The following is a 22,759-nucleotide window of genomic DNA, read 5'->3' as shown; positions in this document are numbered from 1 at the left end:
TTTACCAATATCTAACTTTTATTTTTACCCACTTTATCATTTGTCAGTGCCCTATTCACAGCCTATGTCAAATATGGTTATAATGAACATGTTAAAAAATTTCACCAAAACTGTGGGCGAGTATCTTTAATGAACGCATTGCAAGATGTGTGATGCATGCACGCGTCGTAATTAATTAGTCTACTCCAGTATTGTTGATAACACCTACTGTAAGGCTTACCTGATTAACGACCAATACAACTGGCTATATTTCAAAATGAAAAAAAAATGACAATAAAGGAAATTCTTATGGGACAATAAATACACAACAAATGTACCGTAGCTTACATAAACAATGTACACACAATTTACTGCATAATAATTTCTTAGTCTTAACAAATAAGTATGGAACGCTATAAACTGCACGCATAGCACGGACTACTCCAGTGTTTGGCGGGAAATTGTAAACAGCGACTATATAAGGAAGAACACGCGGTGTGTGCGCCATATCCAGTCCCAACTGATACCCTTGACAGACGAACGGAACAAAATCAAGGTAAGAATTTTCAATTTCTGTCTGTTGTTTTGTTCTGCTTAAAACTTATTTTATTTTAAAAAATCTGTAACACCGGGGTTTCTACATGTAGGCCATTAGTTTTGCAGCAGCTGCACTTCTAGTAAACAAAATTGAGCCGCACCATAAGAAAACCTAGTGCATTTGCGACCAGCATGGATCCAGACCAGCCTCTTTCAAAGAGGAACTGGTCCGGATCCATGCTGGTCGCATATACACGGTTGGTTTTCTCATGGTGCGGCTCAAATTCTTTCTAGTATTAATAATTACAAATGAAGACGGTTGTGAAATATATATAATTGGGAAAATATGTACTTAATTTAGGTTTGAAAATGATCTTTAACTGTTTAACAAGAGCACGTGTACGCATAGGTCGAAAATACTTAAATTGACGCATCTATTAATTTAAAAAATAAAGAAAAGCTACAGGCAATGTACATGTTTTTAAACTAAAAAAATACATTATAATATACAAGGATTTTACGAATTATGTTTTTTTTTTCTAGACTACATTTATTTTTTGTTAATGTGTATTACAACTCATAAATATAACGCCATATTGTTAACCAAACGGACTGTAACACCGCCAAGGACCAGCTATTCCGATTTGATAGCCCTGTCTGCACTATCTCTGCACCAAATATACTTTTTCCAAGGATTATTATATGTCTCGATAAGGCGATTCAATTCAAGAATACTGCACAATAGAGATGGGACTAAAATATGCTTGTGTTTATAGAAAATAAGTAAATTTACAAATTACTTATAACAAATTATATATTCTTTATGCCCCCAAAAGTGGGCATATCAAAATCGCACCGTCCGTGTGTGCGTACGTCCGTGTAAATTCTTGTTCGGGCTTTAACTTCATCATTCATATGGGAATTTGAAAATAATTTGACGTAAATGTTAACCACATTAAGAAAATGTTTCGCTCTTATGACCCGGATCTCTCGGGTCAAAGTCACAAAATGTACGATTACTCGTGCACATGGGGGGATTTTGAAATAAGTTTTTTAATCCCAGGGATGTGTCTCGTCAATGACCCGGATCTCTTGGGTCAAGGTCAAGGTCACAATTTGAAATATCGGTTTTCTGCATGCAGTCACTAGTTTTTTTTGTATTTTATATATGGATTAAAATGTCATTTTGTGCAAATAACTATTTTAGCCTGAGAATATGCTATGTGCATGATACGGGTCTCTCGGGGGTCAAGGTCATTATTCTTTAAATTTTTATATATATTTGCGCAGATAACTGTAGCATTCTTGGGCATGCTTTGGGGGCATTTGTCACTTATAGTGATGGCTCTTATTTCAATTTATAAATGTAGAGGCCACAGGCACTTGGTTGCATTAATGGTATTTTTTCCTAAATTGACCTGTACCTTGTTTGTTGGTTTTATTACGTACACCAATACTCCCTGTATTCAAAAAGTTGATTTTCTGCAAGAGAATAATATATGTTATGTTATAAACAAGGTAATTCTATCAGGCAACGGAACTGCTGTGACGTGTCTGACTGGTTTTGCAAAAAGGTTGTGATCCACCAATTTATTTTTGGCGTTTATGTGCCACAGCTTTTACGTGATGTTTTTTATCATGGTTATATGAAAGTCTGTGTCCATTCAAACACTTAGATGCATGGTTTTAAAATTTAGGCCACTATCTAAAATCTTATAAAGATATTAATCACAGCATAAGCCAAATACATCAAACTTGAATAACTGTATTCCTTTGCATTTCCATGATGAGTAATTATACATAATTTGCATTAAAACCTTGATATACAATTACCTTGTTTCAAATTGTCAGCGACATACATAAGGCTAAGACAATGTGTTTAAGGTGGACAGGTGGTCTAGTGGTAATGCGCTTGAGTCAATCCAGAGGTGCGGGGTTAGAGTCCCGGTCTTGGCACTTGAAATTTCTGAATGGTCTTCAGTGTCTCCCACCTAACAAAGAGGCCTGTACTGGTTCTTCCCAGGAAAGACGGCTTCGCGTGTATCGGTGCTATACACCGGGTACGTTAAAGAACCAGACTGTCTATTCGCAAAGTGCTAGGCTAAGTTTGTCGGACAGGCCTCTGTATCTAAAACATTATCTGTTCTGTGGGCTGTATCTCACTCTGTCCCTCTGGTCAGATCGCTCTGTCTGTACTAGTAGGATAGGATGAATTTCGCGCCCTGTGTGGCTGCATGAAAAGTTAATCATGAAAAGGGCGCTATACAAATCATGTACTCGGGGCACTGAATGTGAGCTGGCTTACGTGAGGTCGTTAGTTTACCCAGGTGCCCGCTCATGATGAAATTATGCACGGAGGGGCACCTGGGTCTTCCTCCACCATCAAAGGCTAGAAAGTCACCATATGACCTAACATTGTGTCGGTGCGACGTTAAACCACAGGAGCCTGAAATTCTATCCAAAAGCCAGAAATATACATGAAGGTGTTACGTCACGCAATGGTTTGGACGATGAACGAAATGTTGTTGAAATCGTTGATTTCGTGTTAGTTAATACGGTGAAGCGACCAGTAAGCACAGGCCCGCATATATTTTAGTTGCCTTTAGATAATTACGCCACCCGAGAACACTAGCACTGCTTACTTAATTTTCTTGTTTTCTCGTGGTGGGTGGGATGTGAATGCGTTTCATTCCTGGTGTTTTTATTACATAGAAGCGGGGTCTTTTTTTCATATGTATACAGACTTTTTTGTGGCTTTTGGATAGAATTTCAGGCTCCTGTGGTTAAACCCAACAAAATAAATAAATATATATATATATATACTCAAACGCAAAAGAAAGTGAGCACTCGAGTTTTCGTTAACTGAAGCAGATTATGTTGTCTGAAGTAGATTTTTGTCTAAAAGTATGTCATGTTTGGTACCAAAATTTAGTGCAGTTTATGGCAAATTTGATGTTTCGATTATTTTCAAAATTTTGACAATTATGGGGATTAATAGCTATTCAAAGCCAACAGGGGTCAAAAAAGGTAGTTGTAAATCTTTCTTGTCAGATGATAAAAAAAGCTGCCTCTTCCACAAACATTATTTCGTTTAAATATCGTGTGTGACTACCTTTGCTATTTATTCAAGCACTGTTATGGCAACGCATAGGCCTAACGTAACAGTAGAATGACGTCACTAGGAATTTGATTCCATTTTTGTGTAGCGGTTGTCACTCTAGGTCTGCTGGATCTATGGCGTACAGCAGCTTGACCAGTTTGCCAAAATTGCAGGTGTAAAAGAATTATGACTTTACCTTGGCACCCAAACGTTCTGCTCACGTAAATAACGTTATCACCCTGTTGAAGCATTGTTAATGCTTCAATTCACTGAGTTTCACTAAGTCGTGGCAATTTATTACAGCACAGATTTGAAATTTAATGTGTTTTTCCTTTCACCAAAGGTATAAGAAAACTGACAAAACACGTTTTTGTAGACGTTGACATTTCCATGGGCAGCACGTTGCAATCGTGCAATAAGGTCCATTTGCAATATCGGTTTTGACTCTCATCCTATTTTTTTTTTTTTGTATTTGATAGGAAAAATCATTTGTAATACATTTAGCAATAGTATGTTGATATACGTGGTACTGGTCATCTTTTTTAAACTGAATATTCATAATATAAAAGTGAGCATTCTTGGCGCTTTGGTATTTATCCTTTAGATGATGCTATATTTCAATGTAAATGTATAGGACGGCATTGGTGACTAAGGTATTTTTGCCTAAACTTGACCTGTACTTGTTTATTGGTTTTTTCCCCGTCCACCGAACTCCCCTGTCATTCGACAAGTTGATTTCTGCAGGAATATATCAAAAGTTATTTGATATAAAAGGTAACCTTGCAGAGTCTTTACTGTGCGCTGCTCTATTCAGGTTTTGCAAAAATGGCACATTTTTGCCGTTGTGCCACGCTTACGTGATTATAGGTAATTTGAATCTGTCTCTTTAAACCTTGATGCAGTTTTAAAATTAGCATATATAATTTGCAGACTCTGATTTCATCTAGCCAGCAACTAATTAATAAGTATTTTGCCCATGGAAATTAACATAAATCTCATTCTTTCACCTTGTTTCACAGCAGCACATACGCTAAGAAATTTAGTGGATACAAATTGGTTAACATGCTGAGTCATTTCAGAATGCTTGCGTCCTCTCACTTTAATTTCTGTGGTCCGGCCCCCTATACCAAGATGGCCGCTGGTTTTAGGAAAAGCACATTTTATTGCGCGGCTAAACTACGTAAATAACATATGTCTGATTGAAAGTCTAGGCTAGTTTTATGATATACTCAAACTTATTTTTTGTTTCTCCTTATGTTTGGTAGGCTCCTGTATAGTAGAAATAGATGATTTCGCCCCTGTGTGCGCTGCATGAAAAGTTAATATAAAAGGGACTGCTATATCTTAATCATGTACCTGGCACTGAATGTTGGCTGGCTCACTGATGTTAGTTTACATGGCCCCAGAGAAATAGCAGAAAGGCACTTTCTCACCTAAAGGCTAAAAGTCAAAGTATGATAAATTTCACGTTAAACCTTGCATGAGTTAATATTATAATTTGCCGCACACTTGTTTTTTCTTGGATCTTAGCGCTATTTCACAGAGTTATGCCCTTGAAATAGTTTCATGTGAGCCATAGCTCAAAAGTTATACGCTAGAATAATAACCTTTTCTTAAATGTTATGACTGGCTATACTCCATTTAATCAGCAACCTTTTAGATTATTGCCCCTGACAATGTACAGAAACTGCCTTACAGTCACCTTGTAGGTTAATAAAACTATCTAATTAATTGACTGACATTTGCAGATGAAATACTGGTTACACGCTAATTCAGGAGGGCCTTAATTTTCCGCCTGTCATCTTTAGTATAGCTTTATTATAACAGTACTATCGGAATGATTTTCACGAAGTTCATGTGGGAGGAAAAAGGTCACTATGTTGTACTGGGTCTTTTAGTGTTGATCTCAATAAAATGAATGTGGTCCACCTCTTGGAATTTCTCACATCACGCAATGAATTGAAAAAAAAAGAAACCCTGGTGGGGATAATCAGTTTTTATAACAATTATTATTCATGCAAATCGTGTATAATTACCATCATAGAAATGTAAATGTAAAGAACAGTTATTCTGTAGCTAGTCTTAAATGTTTGCCAATTCTAAATATGTATTTTTATATTTTCAGATGCTGTCATACTTTGTATGTGCTATCCTTGTGATGTCTTCATTTGTTGATGCAAATGAATTAGATACGGAAGCCTTAGAGGGTAAATATAAATCACTGGCACCAGATTAAAAAAATAACTACGGTTTTGCGTATGAGTCAAACCCTACAGTAATTTAAAAGATAAACGAAAATGGTTACAAACAAGAATAGGATGTTTGAAATATTTGACAATGACCCAATACAACCCGGATAACGAGATTCTTGTACTGTATCCCCATATGTAGAGTTAAAACCGTGCTCATGTACGGGGTAATACTAGTCTAGTTCGAACAACAACTTTAGACACACTTGAATTATGTGGAAGTAATCTGCAATAAATAATTTTGGGAAAAAGTGACTTTGGTATGGTTCAAAATACGCGATCACTTTTTTTCAATATTCGTGGCACGCAATTGTCGGGACTCATGGCGACTGAAATGGGCAAATATTTTTACGTCACATATAACCAATGTAGTTTAGTTCTAACAACTAGGTGGAGGTTGTATGAGGCCATGAGAAAACACACGTTGCTCTCTTATCATATCATGTTTAGTTCAACCAGAATAGCCGTACGAAGAGGCCCTTCAGATAATATCGGGTTATCATTATAACACGTTTCTGGCAATTATATCTTTATATCCGTTTTACGCAATTATGTATTTTATAGTTAAAGATTCTGAATCTGATTCCGTTACTAATAATTTTTCAATATTTTCAATGTTTGATTACAGGGTTCCAGTCTGCAATCTACGGATCCATCATGGCTCATTTAGATGCAGAGTACCAGCTACTGCAGCCCCTCATTGCGCAACAGAATCAGAGCATGGACCGTTGCAGAGGTCAGATCACGGTAGCGCAAGAATCCTGTAAAACGTGCGCCAGTAGCCATTGTCAAGGGTACGTTATCGTACACTGTTTCAGTTTATGACGCGCATGCCTTTTAATAATGTAATTTGTCTGATTTTCAAAGTACAACAAAGTAGTTGTTTTGATGTACATAGAACCGCTTATGGTTAAACCTAAATTCCGAGCGCACTCCTTAAAGTTAACGTTGGTTCGTATGTGGGTGTCAGAGTGGGCGAGATCGTAAACCGTTCTATTAAATGACTTTGACTAAATATTGAACAGAATGTTGAATCTGGACATTATTTATTATTATTCATTCTAATTTCACATTCACTTGTAAAGAAACTGCCAATTAAATTTTTATTTTATTTTTACAGCGATTTTGGAGACTGGATCATGGTAAGACTACAATTAGATTTTGATTTGTTTTCCATAATCTCGAATTCACTTTTAACGCCACAGTTCGGTAGTTAAACTTGTACATCTTAATCCACTTGCGAATTCAGAATTTCTTGAGTAAATATTATCAACAACTGTGTTCATATTCCATACCTGGTATACTTTTTGTGTTCGTCACTGCCAAAGTTTGACGGAATTATATTAAGATCGGGCAGTGTTTGATTATTTATTTATTCGAATCATTATATACTGCTCTTTCTCAGTAACACTCGTTCATGAATTATTACAGGGTGGACTTGGCGAGATGGGTGGCTGGTTCAAGGGAGCTGGCAATAGTTTCGTCGACTGGCAGGGCTGGCAGGACATTGGAGGTTTCTTCGGAGACATCGGTGACTGGTTTGGAGGTGCCGCAAATAGCTTTGTGAATTGGAAGGGCTTTGATGACATGAAGAATTTTTTCGGTGGTATGTAAAATAGCTATGATAAAGAATTTAATTTATATAAAAACCTGTTCCATACATCGAACTTTAATCCCGACTCACATCAGTACGTTCTGTCTAGATCCTACTTAGTAAGGATGTCTCAAATATCTTCACATGCTCGGTTTAGCAGTGGCAAATTTACATAGGGACAGCCAGTTGATATAGAATTAAGACTTTTATCTTAACACGTATAGTGTTACGCCCAGAATAAGTATAAAAGATTTATTCACAAGATAGGCAAATACTTTTAAAAGCTACATTTTGAAATAAGTATTCCATTCCAAAATCCAAAATGGTAGATGTTTTCAAAGACTTACCATCTAGAGAAGCAAAATTGTTATTGCTAGATAATACATCTGTTATCATGAAAATGGGCGATTGGGTGAGGGTCTCGATAGGTCAGTTTGTACATATAACTTCCTAAGGAAAACTTACTCAAAATTTTCTTCGTGTAAAGCATGGCTTAAATAGAAGTCATATATGGGGGCCGTCTTAGCACTCTTGTACAAGATTTTCATTAATGTGTACATGTAGTTTAAGCCTATTTTACATCTTTTCATGTGTGCGTATGCTAGTGTTTTTAGATTACCTTAACACGTTGCTAACGAGCTGCTTCCAAATATTCACTTGTCCTAATTATTAGGAGGCATCTTGGGTGTAGCTTTACTATTGAAATTCTGAAAGCACCTTGTGGCATTGTGAACAAGCTAATCGCATAAAAACAATGTTTCAGGTATCGGCAACGCCTTCTCCAGCGGGTTCAATAGCATAAAGCATACATTTAGTAGTTTGGGCAGTTCGATGGGCAGTGGACTGAGCAGTTTTGGCACAACACTTGGCTCCGGATTAAGTGATTTTGGCAATACCTTTAAGAGCGGATTGTCAAGTAAGTACTTAATTACAAGTTTCCATTTATGTTCTAGTACGTTACAGGTTTTACGAAGGGTAAATTTTTTATTTTTAACATCTAGAATTGTACAAAGTATTTCGTATTTTGTGTGCAATATATTCTATACTAGACAATACAACAAACGATATCGTTGACCATTCAAATGAACTTCAGAAGCGTCAAGCACTCGATGCTCTCTTACTGTATAACCAATTATGTATTGACATTTTCACAATTTTGCCTTCATTTCAACACAGGAAAACGACAATAGATTACTATACGGCATTTCGTGTTCTACGAGCTCTTGTATTATTAAAGTAAAGGTTAGCCAGTTCATTTGCTGAACAAAATTTCTAACACAACACTTTTTGCCTTTATCATACAAAAACGCGCATTTGTTGAATCAAGACTTTTTTCTCAATTTACGATCTTAAAAATTTCTAAAGAGAAATAAAAGGACACACCTGCATTGTTTATAAACATAACGAATGGTACTGATAACAAAACCTAAATGCCACGAACATAAAAATGTTCATTTTATCCAGAATGAGAGCTTGCGATTATAAAAGTCAATAAGTATGTCATTTCCCCATCCCAATTCCATCGATTACAAAAAACTACTACACGTCTTTGTGCATTTTTTGAGTTAAAACATGGAATGGATTTAAAATATGTTCGGATATTTTGTTTAATATATTACCAACATTTTACTTGCAAAACTTATCCCTCAGGTTTTGAAGCAGTTTTATACCGTTGCTCTAGTAATAGTATACACTTCGATAAAGCAAAACCATACATCCTCACATCCTCGCCTGAGTATCCGTACAATTGTATACTAACAGATCTACCTGTTCTTCGAAAACCACTTAAAGACCTGCTCCAGTCCTACCTATTAACCTTAAACTGTCACTGAAAAAGCATGAAAATCCTGACTATGAACAGTGACGCCTGTCAAAATAGTCTATTTGATATAAAGTTCTATATAAATATGTGGTTTTGCGTGTTAAAATGTGGCGCGTGGCCGTTGAATGTTACCTATTGTAATCATGGGTTGCATACACACAATAGAATTTGAATAGCCGCGGAGCAGGGCTTTACACATGGAATGAACTTTTGACGAACAGTATATAAAATGTTGCATTAGAAGATATGTTAACTGTTGAACATTTTTGAGGTACTTCCGCCATCTTGAATTTAGAGTGACCTTTGAGGTGTGAAAATATAGTGAAAAAAAACTTTCAAATGCAGCTGTTCCAGAGTACAAAAACAGCTCAGTTTGCAAGATCTGAAGTAAAAGAAGCTGTATAAAAAGTAAAACTAAAATTTGGAAATAAACAAAGAAAATATTTACCTGTATTTTTCCAAATTTTTGGTTAGATTTATAAATCCTTTCAAAATACTTTATTAGAAATTCATGAATGGCAAAAGTTAGATCAAAGTATCAATTAGTGCATAGAATTGTCTTACCGAATAGAACTAAACTTAGTACAAAATTTGTTTTCACATCGGACCACCTCATGTATTAAAACGAAAATAAATCTGTACATATTGCTATTTTCAGCATACATAAAAGTAGTGCAATGTGCGGACAATGATTTTTTCTATGTATGGTGTACCAAACTGCCTAAAATTGTAAGAGAAGTCTCAGACTTAATGTGAACAAGATTTGCAGCGATCCAAAATTTTAAAGAATTGCGTGTTTACCTGTACGATTCTTTGTTTTTAGGTATTATATTTATGATTTTGATAAGTATCAGTCAGTATGTTTTTATCTAATTTCTCGAAGAAATTATATAAACAGCTTGGAAACATGACACTACGTTCGTACTCATCCGTACTCCAATATAACTCGAATGTAAAGTTATTATTCTTGAAGTTGTGATCGAGTCCACCAAATTGTGAACTGATATGAAAAATTATTGGTAATTTTATATTGTAATAATGAGAGATAAAAAATCGCTTAAAAACCTTCAGGATGTGCTTTTGATAGTGATGTTTATTTCCGGGCCCTGGATACGGATATTTAAAACATGTTTACCGTTTCCAAGAACAACTGGAATGGTTAGTAAAAATGTACCGGAATCATCAAGTCATCATATATGAAAACAATACATAAATCGTCGTGAAATATATTTTTATACAAGAATAGCGACCTTCGGTCTCGGTCACAAACAATCCCGCGGGCTTCTGCAGACGTTAATACACACACAAAAAGCGTGTATTATCCCTACAATAAATATATGTTGAAATTCCGGCATAGAAATGGACACTGACTTTACATTAGTAGTCACTGCGATGATGACAGCGGAAGCAGCGGTCCAGTACTAAGACTGTCTACAAAAACCAAGGATAACGACTTCTTTATCTGAAAATTACGAACATTGGGATCAGTGTTCAGTATATATACACCTGAAAATAATAGACTTGCTGTTTGCCGAGTGCACACTTGTTTTCTATCGTCGTTAATATAAAGTAAACTAGTAAATATTCGTACATATGCATAATCTCATAAACACTTCTTTATTGTATGTTCTCTGAAATTAACAAAAAAACTGGCACAGCGGAGACACCATACTTTAAAGTAAATTCAGTTTATTCACCACGAGGTTCAAAATGCACGGGAGTCTCGTGATAGTACATGCCTTTATATTCACATGGTTGAAGTGTAAACAAATAGTTAAATGCTTCGTTTTATTTCTCACGGAAAAGATCGGACGGTTTTTTATATTGGAATAATTATAGAACATATATGCATTTAAAGTTGAAAGTTGATTGTTTTCTACAGGACGTAAAACTGAAACAAGTAAGCACTTTTACTTTTCCAGCAATGTTCCTCAGGTGAACTTTGACATTGTTTACAAAGAGAAATCAGTTTTGTGTCATCTTGAAATGCGTTGTTCGACTGAAACGTATAGTTCCCGAAAAAGTTCTAAAATGGCTTATTTGGGGGATTTTCGTTTTATTTATAAATTCAACACAATTTGCAATATTTCCAGTTTTTGAAAATGATCGAAATTGAACTTGTTTTTAGAAAAAGTCCCGATCTTTCATCAATATTTTGTCAGTGGATGCTTACAAATTTTAAGTGAAACGCCTTTCGTGTCCAAGAGAGGTGTGTAAAGCGAAAAACTATCATTACACATTGCGTTTATTCTTTAAATTTAAGGATCGGTAACAGATTAAGGAGATCGGGCAGTGCAAAACTATACTAAATGGATATATCTAACCATTGATAAGGAGGCATATATATTTCAGTAAGGAAATCTGAGGTAAAAGAGCAATCATATATTTTATTTCTTGAAATGAACATGGCGGCGAAATATTTTAGAAAAACTGTGCACGTGTTTTGCGCATTAGAATTTTTAACAACATTTTCTTGAGAAAATAGCGCTCGTATGCACTATTTTGGCATTTCTTTGATTTGAAAATAAATACTTTATAGCAATTTAGGATGCATACGATACTAAAATTTTGCACCAAAAATATTCACTCATTTTCTTCCAAAGCACTGTGGATAAAGGGTTCAACGTAGCTTTCATGCTCGCAAGTTTACCTACAGATATCTTTTCAAGTTTTATCGTATATTTTTTGTGTCCTTGCATTTCGAAAGCTGTTTCAAGGATTCTGATTTTTCACATGAATTTCTAATTTCAATTTGCGGAAGTACCTTAAAACAATAACGCGCTTGGTGTTATTCGAAAGTTTTCTCCACCTTACGTCGACCAAAATAAGTATGTCAAATGAGCATTTCCTGTAGAATAATGTGACATTCGCAATTGATCCACCTTACGAAAAATTCATAGATTTCATTCCAACACATTAGATTTCTGAAAAACGTTTTTCTCCATTAAACTTGCTGAGTATTGATATCAGCATGTGGGCTATTTTGTGCTACTGTAATAAGCGTACATGTGATTATTTTAGGTGTGTTTGGCCGTCGTCGTCGTGACGTTGGACCACAGGCCATGACGGCACGCAAACTCAAGACGATTAGGCATCGTTACATGGCCAAACGAGTGGAGGAACTTGACCCAGAAACCAGACAGTGTATGGAGCAGTGTAGTGAATGCACGCCTTTCCTTGGGGACCAAACAGCTTTGATAGGTGGAGGTAAGAAAATTCATTTGTTTTATAGTGAAAAGTCTAGTCTAGTGAAAAACATGTTCAGCCTTACCAGAGTTAACATTTATTTGTCTTAAGGAAAAACTGACAACTTTCCTTCCAGGATCGAATATACGGCTATAGATGTAGTGTTTTTTTTTGTCGGATTGTCTGGAGAATGTTATAAACATATCCAAAATGTTCATGCCTTCATATCGAGTTACTTTATAAATGTCCAAACGAAACTCAATTTTAATGTATAGTTCTATGCACCTCATCGCGCCATGAGAATAGGTTTTAACACGACCCGATTTATTTTCCTGTTAGACAGAAACTTATGCAACACAATCGCTGTTTGTATGTCACAATTACGTCATAGCGCCAAATGTAATTTAGTGGCGCGTTGGAAAAAGAGAGCCGTACAAAACAAATATTTGTGTTCGATGTCGTCGTGGATTTAGATAAATATCTTTGAAATCGTGTTAGAATCCGTTCAGATGCGCCATGGTGATATATTTCTTTCGCGTTCTGAATTCGAAACAATTATTTTACTCCACGACAAATGTTTGAGATATACATCTCACGGGGGAGGAAGTGTCACACGAAGGATGGAGTTCTTCTGATAACCTGTCATGTTTTCTTCTGATAACTGTTACGGAGTTCGTCTGATTTCTGAATGACGTGCCAAGGAATCGTAGGAAAAAATGGTAATTATTTATCTTTAAATAGAGAGAATGGGGTGTAAAACTAAAGTTTGATGATCAAGGTTGTGCTATGCGTCAGAAAAAAACTGTTTAGTCTAATAATCAGCCCCACTACTTTGAAAAGAAGACATTTTGAGTAAAATATCGAAATCGTTTGCTCATTCATACATATTATTCTTATTCACGTTCTTCATCCGCAGCACATGCAATAGAATAATTTTAGTGCAAAGTTGCAACATATACCACTTTCTAACAATTTTATGCCCGATTTTTCAAATGTTACGGAATTCTGGTGATAACTCTGAAGATGTCGCAGAGTTCTTATGATAACTTTTATTACTGCCAGGGTGTTTCTTGAGCTATGTTAAGATACTTTTTAGCTAATTTTATTATTTAAAAAGGGTGTTAACGATGTTCTAACGTAATATATGTATCCAAGGCACAGTATTGTGGTTATATAATGTACGGTATGTGTGTTTTTGAGTTCCAATGATAAGTTTTTAGTGTTATATTTGTTATTCTGACTAGATGTTACTTTTAAAGGGACTGTGTACGCTAATAATGATGATCTGGCTAACTATGGTTAATTTTTTAAATACAAATTGCACATAAATGATGTACAGTGTTAAACAGTTACAGAAATATACTCTTATTTTCATTTCTAACACGATCCGCAGCAGTTGCTATATAAACATATAGCGAAATCGCCTATACATGAATCTACGATAAAATATAGCTGTTCCATTCTACCCTACGATTGTAACATGACTGTGAGATTCTATTCTGCTTCCGTTATATGCCGACTAAATACTCGACGTTTTCAGTGCTAAGCAGTTGTAATAAAATGTACATCAAATTTTCTGAAACAAACAATTTCTAACTGATGAATTTGTTTATATTTTTACCGTAAGAAAATGTTTCAGCCCGGTAAGTTTCAACCTCAACATCAGTGCATATATCTGGTCATGTACGTAGTTTACAATTTCTGCGCTGTAAGCACCATGAATGTCAACTAGATTCTACTTTGACATTACTAAAATAAAATTATAATTCATGTTCCAATCTTCCAGACTCAAGTGTTTACGTGTTTATATGCCGCAATGTTCTGGCGTGTATGTTTCAGTGCCATCATGTAGTGACGTGTACTATTTTAAGAAACTGCATATATATAAGGTTTAAATAAAGTATTTACATCTGATTTCTATATATGACCTTAGATATTATTGAAAATAGCATTTTCACAACTTAATACTTTAATTAAAATTTAATGAATATCGGAAAATTCCGTTTACACGCATTCTCAGTAAGCAGGTGCATCTGGGTCGCTGCTGACTTGTTTTGCTTATACAACCTTTGGGTAGATCTGGATAATGCCAATATATACAGCCTTATACTGTCTACGCTGCTATAATTCAAATTTCTGCATAAATGTCTATACCACGAAGAAAAATGTTCTAAAAGAGCAATTTTGACATGTACGTTACTGTCGCCAGTTAAGAGTCTAAAATTTCTCTTTATTATTCATATTTAAAAACACAGGTGTATGCTCTACTTTTTTCTTTATTTTAAAATAGTTACCCTAGTAAAATATATTATCACACAACCTTTATCTGCATGGGCGTTTTTAATGACACCACGGTTCGTTTTTCTATGACTAGAAAACTCATCATTTTGAAAAACATATTCGTTACCAAACAAAAAGATGAAAATAAAGTTTCGAATACTACAGATTTTAATCAGTAAAACATATTTTAAAAGGCTAACAACAATGTTTTGTGCTTTGAATGCATGTTTAACGATGTTTACTACCCTATGCAGGCACTATAGATGTTAGAAACCGAATATGTTGACGATTCGACTTGTAAAAGACATGTTCGTGATCCCTTATAAAAACATTATAAACAATTAAGTTGGTTTCGTATGGAGATTTATCTGTTGGGTACAACACTTAGGTGTAAATAGGGCAATACAATATTTTTCAGAAAGGTTTGCTTTTGAAATACACATAGATTTCCTATGAATGGTAAGACTCCGTTACTGACATATTCGATACCGAAAATTCAAAACTAAATTTAGCGCATGCTAGCTCTGTCAATATTGCTCTGACGTCATCTAATTGTATGACGTAAATTACACTGTTTATGTCACTAACAAATATGGTGGACTTTGGCGAGGTCATACTAGTTTGAAGAGGAAATATTTCGTCCAAGAATTGAAGGTAAAGTGGCATGTTTTTGAATGCATATATCATCTTCCGTATTCTTTTGAACTGTTTGGTGATTATTTTATAAAATGTGTAAAACATTAATAATTCATATAGCATACATGTTTAACTTTTCATATGTATGCATACAGTTGTCTATGGCCACAAAGGATAAGACTTGTTCGTTACCGAACGGTAACGAACACGTCACTTTGACTATACTCTTTTGTTTATAAAATAATGTTTAGTTATGCGACAATCTGCTGTTAAAATAAAACAGTTTTGTTCAAAACTGTCATAAGTAGACGTGAAACCTTCAATTAATGTCATTTGTTAAAACTATGATATCGAACAAACGCTTTATAATTACGTGATTTCTGAATAATGTGCTCGTTGAAACCATCCAAACTTCATTTACATAATTTGTTAAGATTTAAAAAACTGTATGGCTCTTTATTATTCATTTTTCGTGCACAAATACTTGCCAACTTTAATTGTATTTCAATGCTTGTATATCATATTAACAATGGTAGGTAACCTGTCTCTAAAATATGGTAACGAACATTTCAAGTCAAGGTAACGAACATTTCAAATTGTTTCAATCACTTATTTTTACATTTGCTTTGCAGATATGGCAAAGTCAAGGGCAGAAATACAAAAAGCCTACAGGCAGAGGTTGAAGGAGAAAAGTAATGAACAGTACCTCGCTAAGGAAAGGGAAAGAAGAAGAAGCACATATGTCCCAAATGGTCAGCTTTCAAAGAAAAAAAGAGAAGAGCGTAATAAGAAGAATAGAGCCTATTTGAAACGTTATCGTCAGAAGAGGAAAGAAAACGCAGTGGCTTTATTACAAAACAACCTAAATCAGGCGGAGGATCAAGCCGAGCCATCTAATACCAGTGGCTACGAAAGTGCTGCTTCTGCAAGTCAAAATAGAATGGTAGTCAGAATTAACTTTCCCCAAAGAGCAAATGGACCAAGAATGCGAATATCGAAGGAGCTGGATAAAGCTAAGAAAGAGGTCAAAGCAATGAAAGAGAAGTTTGATAATTTGAAACGCAAGTACAGAAGCACTATGCGGGCAATTCAAAGGGAGAAGAGAAAAGCGTGTCACAGTCCAAGTACTCCAAGATCAAAAGCGGCGAAGCTTATCCATGACATTAAACTCACTCCAAAACAGAGCTCTGTTGTACAGAAAGAGCTAGTGTTTGCAAACGCAGTCTGCGACGAGATAAAGTCATCTGCACGTAAAGCACCCATAACAAAACACTCCAAAATCTAGTAGTCGGAGACATTGTAAAGAAATACAAATTTCTCAGAAAGTTTGGTGCAAAAACTGGTATGAGTAGAAACACAATGGCAAAGGTCAACACAAAGGGATTGAGTATAAAGCGCCTCAGCCGTTCAAGAGAAGTAGCTAAGCACAGAGAAAAAGTGATAGCTTTCTTTGAGAGGGATGATAACAGTCGGAATATGCCCGGAAAATCAGATTATGTTAAGCCAAAAAGTGGTCATAAAACACAAAAAAGAGTGTTAACTGATTACCTGACAACATTATACGACAAATTCATCAGTGAAAATGCAGGTATAAAATTGTCGTTGGCATCTTTTTGCAGAATCCGCCCGCAGCACATAGTTCTTACCTCGCTTATCACGAGAGATACGTGTCTATGCACTAAGCACCAGAACATGTCCCTGACCCTAAAAGCAGTTAAACGGGAGAATGTCGACACACCTGTTAATGGAGAGAAGATGCTAGAACGTAAAAGTGAAATAGTACAGGAAATTGAAAACAAAGTAACATCTGAGAAAATTGTCATCGGACAGTGGAAACGTGTACAGATTGACGTAAAAGACCAGACAAAGTCAGTTATGAAAATTGTTGACTCTGAAATGACTAAGGCTGAGTTTCTGGAGCATATCAAGACACAGACAAATGAGTTTGAAGGTCATGTAAAGAGAATTCAGAAACAATATAACGGAATGAAACGCCTGAAAGAGAACTTACCAGCAAATCACTGTATAGTGCATATGGACTTCAGTGAAAATTATTCATGTAAATCAGTTCAAGAAATCCAGTCAGCTTACTGGAATCAGACAAGCGTCACCCTTCATCCTATTGTAATTTATTACAAATTGGAAGACTCAAATGAAATACTTCACAAAAGCATTGTTGTTATATCCGACGAGATGGGTCATAATGCATCAACAGTACTTACGATTATTGACAAACTTATTCAAGAGGTCAAGGGTCTGAATCCGGATATAACATTCACTATTGGACAGATGGACCTACTTCCCAAAATCGGAATAAAGTAATTTTCCATGCCGTAGCAAACCATGTCGACACTTACGGAATTGCTGCAACTTGGAACTATTGGGAAGCCGGTCACGGCAAGGGGCCGTGCGATGGACTCGGTGGACGGTTAAGCGCATGGCTGATGATGCAGTAAAAACAGGCAAGGTCGCCATTCAAGACCCAACCGACTTTTACTGTTGGACACAGTCGATTCACTGCACAATGAAAATTGTTAAGTTTATTTTCGTTTCCAGTGAAAGCTGCCAAGAGAAAGCTGTCACGTTAGCAGAACAGAAACTGAAACCCATCAGTGGTACAATGAAGCTACATGCAGCCAAAGGCAAGGGTAATTCCATTGTAGCTGTGCGTGAAACAAGTTGCTACTGTGAAACTTGTATTGCCTCTTCAAGTTCTGCATGTGATTCATGGAGAAATGAAACAATTGGTCTGGCAGCAAACTCAGTATTGAAACATTCTGCCATGGCTGAAAGCACTGAAGAAAAACATAACCAGCAGAGTGAGATTCAGACGCCACTTCCAAGTCCTGAAATTCCTGAAAATAAAACAGAAATTAAGAAGACGGACTTCGTTGCCGCCATATACCTTGATAAGTGGTACATTGGTCAAGTGATCAATACAGACCCTGAAGACAACACTTTTGAAATATCATTTCTGGAGCAGAAGAAGAAGTCTTTCCAGTGGCCACACAGGCCTGATATCATATGGGTCGAAAGAAAGGATATTCTGTGTAAAGTGTCCGCTCCTCAGACAATTGGAAAATCAAAACGCATGCTGTCAATTGATTTAAACGACATAACGCGTGTTGAAGCACTGTTTTTTCAGCGATGAAGACATATGTTTCATTTGAAACGTTCGTTACCAAAAAAAATGAATATTTCCACACCAGTACAATATATATGGTTAAATTCTGTATCTACCCGCTTGAATACATTATGGTATACCTATCTGTTACAACTGAGTAGCAAATAAAGTTTTTTAATCAATATGACATGAAAGTTTACATTGAAAATATATCAGTAACGAACATTTTAAATTCACTGAGCTCTCTTGGATGAGATTTATATCTTCAGAAGATACTGCGGACATGTAGTTTTTGTTTTGAATGTTCATTAGTAATAAGTTCAGAGTTGTTTAATTGACATTTGAATAGTTCTTACGTCGTTTATCGGTTAAATGTTCAAAACTTTGATTTTACATTTCAATCATATCCAGATTATTACATACGGCCATGTTCGAGACATCGATCAATTGAGTAAAATGTATTTAGATAGTTTGCTTTCATCGTTTTTGCAACAGGAAATGTATTAGTGTAAAACAAGTTTGTGTATATATTTTCATTTTCTTAGGTGTAAAATATGTTTTCATGTGAAAATGTTCGTTACCATTTAACTGTTTTACAGAAATAGCAGCTACACTTCAAATTATACTATGATACCATTCAATATATACTTTTTCTATAGGGGAAATAATTAATCTATCATATTATATGACATTTTCTTCTGATTGAAGTTTATATACAGGTTTAACTAGGAAATAAAAAACACATATTCACGAGAATTTGGATAAGTCAAACTACATATTAAACAAGTAGAGAGTTAAGTTAATTTCTAAAGCCTTGAAAATATTTTTTTTGTCATTATTCTTACTTTTCTGACAAGCCACATGACCCAACTACGGCTCATGTCCAGATATACATCCTTAATGTGAATTTCCTATGCTACAGTGAAGTTACAAGAGGATATTTGCACATGATAACGGACATTTCCATGCGTTATAAAACATATATTGGTGGCATTTTGTAACTAGTTGATATGAAATAACGAGTTCAGCTATGTTCAAACCCCATTAGATTTAGGTAGTTAAATGATCATAGTTTTAGGTTTTATTGTTCATTAAAGTTTTAAAAGTTACCAATTTTTATGTCCTTAGCTTATGTCTAATGCACCCCCTTACTGAGAAAGCGTGTTTATGCAACGCTTTCCATTCGTGGGAGGTTTTTGTAATAGCATATGGCCAGCCGAATGACATATTGAGCTAAAATGTAGTGCTGTAAAATGCGCAGAATTTGCGTGGTTAGAATCGAAATAATAAATATGTTCCAATAATTTTATCAGTTAATAAAATATGGGCAGTCGTTCGGATGCGAATATTAAATCACTCGTGCTACGCACTCGTGATTTAATTATTACGCATCCGAACTCCTGTCCATATTTTATTAACTGATAAAATATAGGGACATATTTATTATTTCTTAATTAATTGGCTTGGAAATTACATTGTGGATACTATTGTAAGAAAGTGCAGAATCCTCTTACTTTATAATATTTCCAGCAAAACTCTAAAATGCCATTCTATTCATCTTATAGCATTTTGATAGCACTTTAAAATTCACATTATTCACTAATTATGATATTCTATATGACAAATAGTATATGCACGTATGAGGATGACAACCCCCTATTTGGTACGCAGTATTCAGCGCATCGAAAAATATATGCATTCTGTAAGATGTAATGACAATACTGCAGTATTAACGCCAGTCACATTACGAACATGTCGGTTATCTGCCTCAAATCAGTGGTAAATATGCTATAGCATTATATGACTCATGTCAACTGATAACACATGAAGCGGTAGCTCGCTCTCTGTGTTGTGTAGTGTCGCATTGTGACTGTACTTTTTCAGTGTCAACTATATGAAGGATTTAAAAAATTATGATGGTAAAGTTATAATTATCATGGTAAATCATACTATATAGCATTATTTTTTATCATTAATCCGATCAACCAGTTCAGAAACAGACAGCCTCTGCAAATGCAGCAAATAGATGTACCCTAAATTAAAGATAACGGATTTGATTTCAATTCAGTGATCAATCAAAACGGAAACCAATAAATCGTTGTTCACGAACATTAGCACATCCATTGATAGAACGAAAAAATACAATTTACTGCATTTATTATCTATTCGTATTTTACTATATATGTCATTATACTGCATATAGTTTTAAACTTTACAAAAGACTCATACCGTACATTATATCACCACAATACTGTGCCTTGGATAAATATATTACGTTAGAACATCGTTAACACCCTTTTTAAATCATAAAATTACCTAAAAAGTATCTTAACATAGCTCAAGAAACACCCTAGCAGTAACAAAAATTATCATAAGTACTCTGTGACATCTTCAGAGTTATCACCGGAATTCCGTAACATTTGAAAAATCGGGCATAAAATTGTTAGAAAGTGGTATATGTTTGCAACTTTGCACTAAAATTATTCTATTGCATGTGCTGCGGATTAAGAACGTGAATAAGAAGAATAATATGTATGAATGAGCAAACGATTTCGATATTTTACTCAAAATGTCTTCTTTTAAAAGTAGTTGGACTGATTATTAGACTAAACAGTTTTTTTCTGACGCATAGCACAAGACATCAGGCAACCTTGATCATCAAACTTTAGTTTTACCCCCTATTCTCTCTATTTAAAGATAAATAATTACCATTTTTTTCTACGATTCCTTGGCACGTCATTCAGAAATCAGACGAACTCCGTAACAGTTATCAGAAGAAAACATGACAGGTTATCAGAAGAACTCCATCCTTCGTGTGACACTTCCTCCCCCGTGCATCTATTGTTAATAGATAAAGTTTTAATTTTTTTCCAACTCAAAACATAATTTCAGGACGTAACATGTGAAGTTATGTGACTTGGGATATTGCTTAAATGGTATCACAGCTTACATCAAATGTATACATGTATGTAACGCTTTTCAGTGTGTGGCGATCAGATGTTACTTGACCAAGCAGCAATGTCTGAGGTGATGACCAACATGCAAGCCCTCTTCAATGCCAACGGAAACCCTCTACAAGGAACAACGCCTATCGTCTCCAAGGTCAGTCAGACTAACGCATTCTTTAAACCATTTAGTCTCCGGAAAGCGGACCCCAGTTCCAGAATTTTTTTTCTTCAAGCTGCGTATCGTACTTTCACTGAAACGTTCTTTAAATCCGCTGACCTTTGAACATTGATTTTTCGTATTTGAAACTGACAAAGCGCAATAAAACGTTATATATCTGTAGTTCAAGTACGGATATATCATTTGGTATACGAGCCGCATGTGAAATATTCTTTAATACCATTATAATACAAAACAATGAGCTTATATCAATCACGCTTACGGAAGTCTGTCAACGGTATGGTGTTTATGAGTGAAAGATATTTTGATCTTACATGTAAAACAAAACAGAATTCTATTTATTTCATGATTCGACTAAGGTTACCCATTTTATAACGTTTTTTTTTTCACCATTGAAAAGTGTGAATAACAGATATATTTCTCTATTTCGGTAATTCACTGAAACAGGCAACAAAGTGAAAATCGACAAACCAATGCTTAGTAATGCAAATTGAAACTGTTCTTTTTTTTCAGATCGAATTCGACCAGTCTGATATCAGCCTTACCGACTTCAGCGTGGGAGGAGTTTATGTCACTGCCAAAACTCCCAATGGAGTGGTGAGGTACCCGAGTAACTACAGATACAAGATGCAATCGCCACAAACTACCGCCGACGAGATAGCACAGGAACTTATCGAAAAATGGAACATTTAGATATTTACAGAAACTGAACGTTATTTACGTCAAGTAAATTCATATAATACCACATTATTTACCAGCATTATAATACTAGATTTGTTTAGTTCTTGATATTGTTAATTGTTATGTATAGTATTAATAAATATTTGTGACTATAACGTGTTTTTTTCTCGACTTTTCACAGAAAAGGTAGAGCTATTGGACTCACCCCTGTGTTGACGTCGGCGTCAGCGTCTACGTCGGCGTCCCGATTTGGTTAAGTTTTTTTAATGTAAGCAGGTATCTCAGTAACCACTGGTGGGAATGGATCGAAACTTCAAATAGTTATTAACTGTGATAAACTTACTTACATTGCACAGGTTCCCTAACTTTATTTTGCTTTTTTACAAAATTATGCCCCTTTTTCTGCTTAGAAATATTTGGTTAAGGTTTTATATGCAAGATGGTA

At 35.3% G+C, this 22,759-nt stretch overlaps 1 protein-coding gene across 1 annotated transcript; it reads left to right on the top strand.

Annotated features, from left to right (window-relative positions):
* Positions 1–392: 392 nt before the first annotated feature.
* Positions 393–22,469, top strand: LOC123538508 (uncharacterized). Its single transcript, XM_045322662.2, has 9 exons — positions 393–535; positions 5,742–5,823; positions 6,494–6,659; positions 6,986–7,007; positions 7,297–7,471; positions 8,223–8,375; positions 12,303–12,488; positions 21,491–21,609; positions 22,147–22,469. The coding sequence occupies exons 2-9, from the start codon at positions 5,742–5,744 to the stop codon at positions 22,324–22,326; spliced, it is 1,083 nt and encodes a 360-aa protein (XP_045178597.2). The 5' UTR covers positions 393–535; the 3' UTR covers positions 22,327–22,469.
* Positions 22,470–22,759: the final 290 nt, after the last annotated feature.

Source organism: Mercenaria mercenaria, chromosome 18 (genome assembly GCF_021730395.1).
Source record: "Mercenaria mercenaria strain notata chromosome 18, MADL_Memer_1, whole genome shotgun sequence".
Taxonomy (NCBI): Eukaryota; Metazoa; Mollusca; class Bivalvia; order Venerida; family Veneridae; genus Mercenaria; species Mercenaria mercenaria.
This window is presented reverse-complemented; position numbering and strand designations above follow the sequence as displayed.

What these genes read in the sequence shown, in the direction of transcription:
- LOC123538508 (XM_045322662.2), top strand. Translation starts at nt 5,742, where the DNA reads ATGCTGTCATACTTTGTATGTGCTATCCTTGTGATGTCTTCATTTGTT. An exon ending in CTTTAAGAGCGGATTGTCAA is followed by an intron (nt 8,376 to 12,302) that starts GTAAGTACTTAA and finishes TGATTATTTTAG; the next exon opens with GTGTGTTTGGCCGTCGTCGT. An exon ending in CAACGCCTATCGTCTCCAAG is followed by an intron (nt 21,610 to 22,146) that starts GTCAGTCAGACT and finishes CTTTTTTTTCAG; the next exon opens with ATCGAATTCGACCAGTCTGA.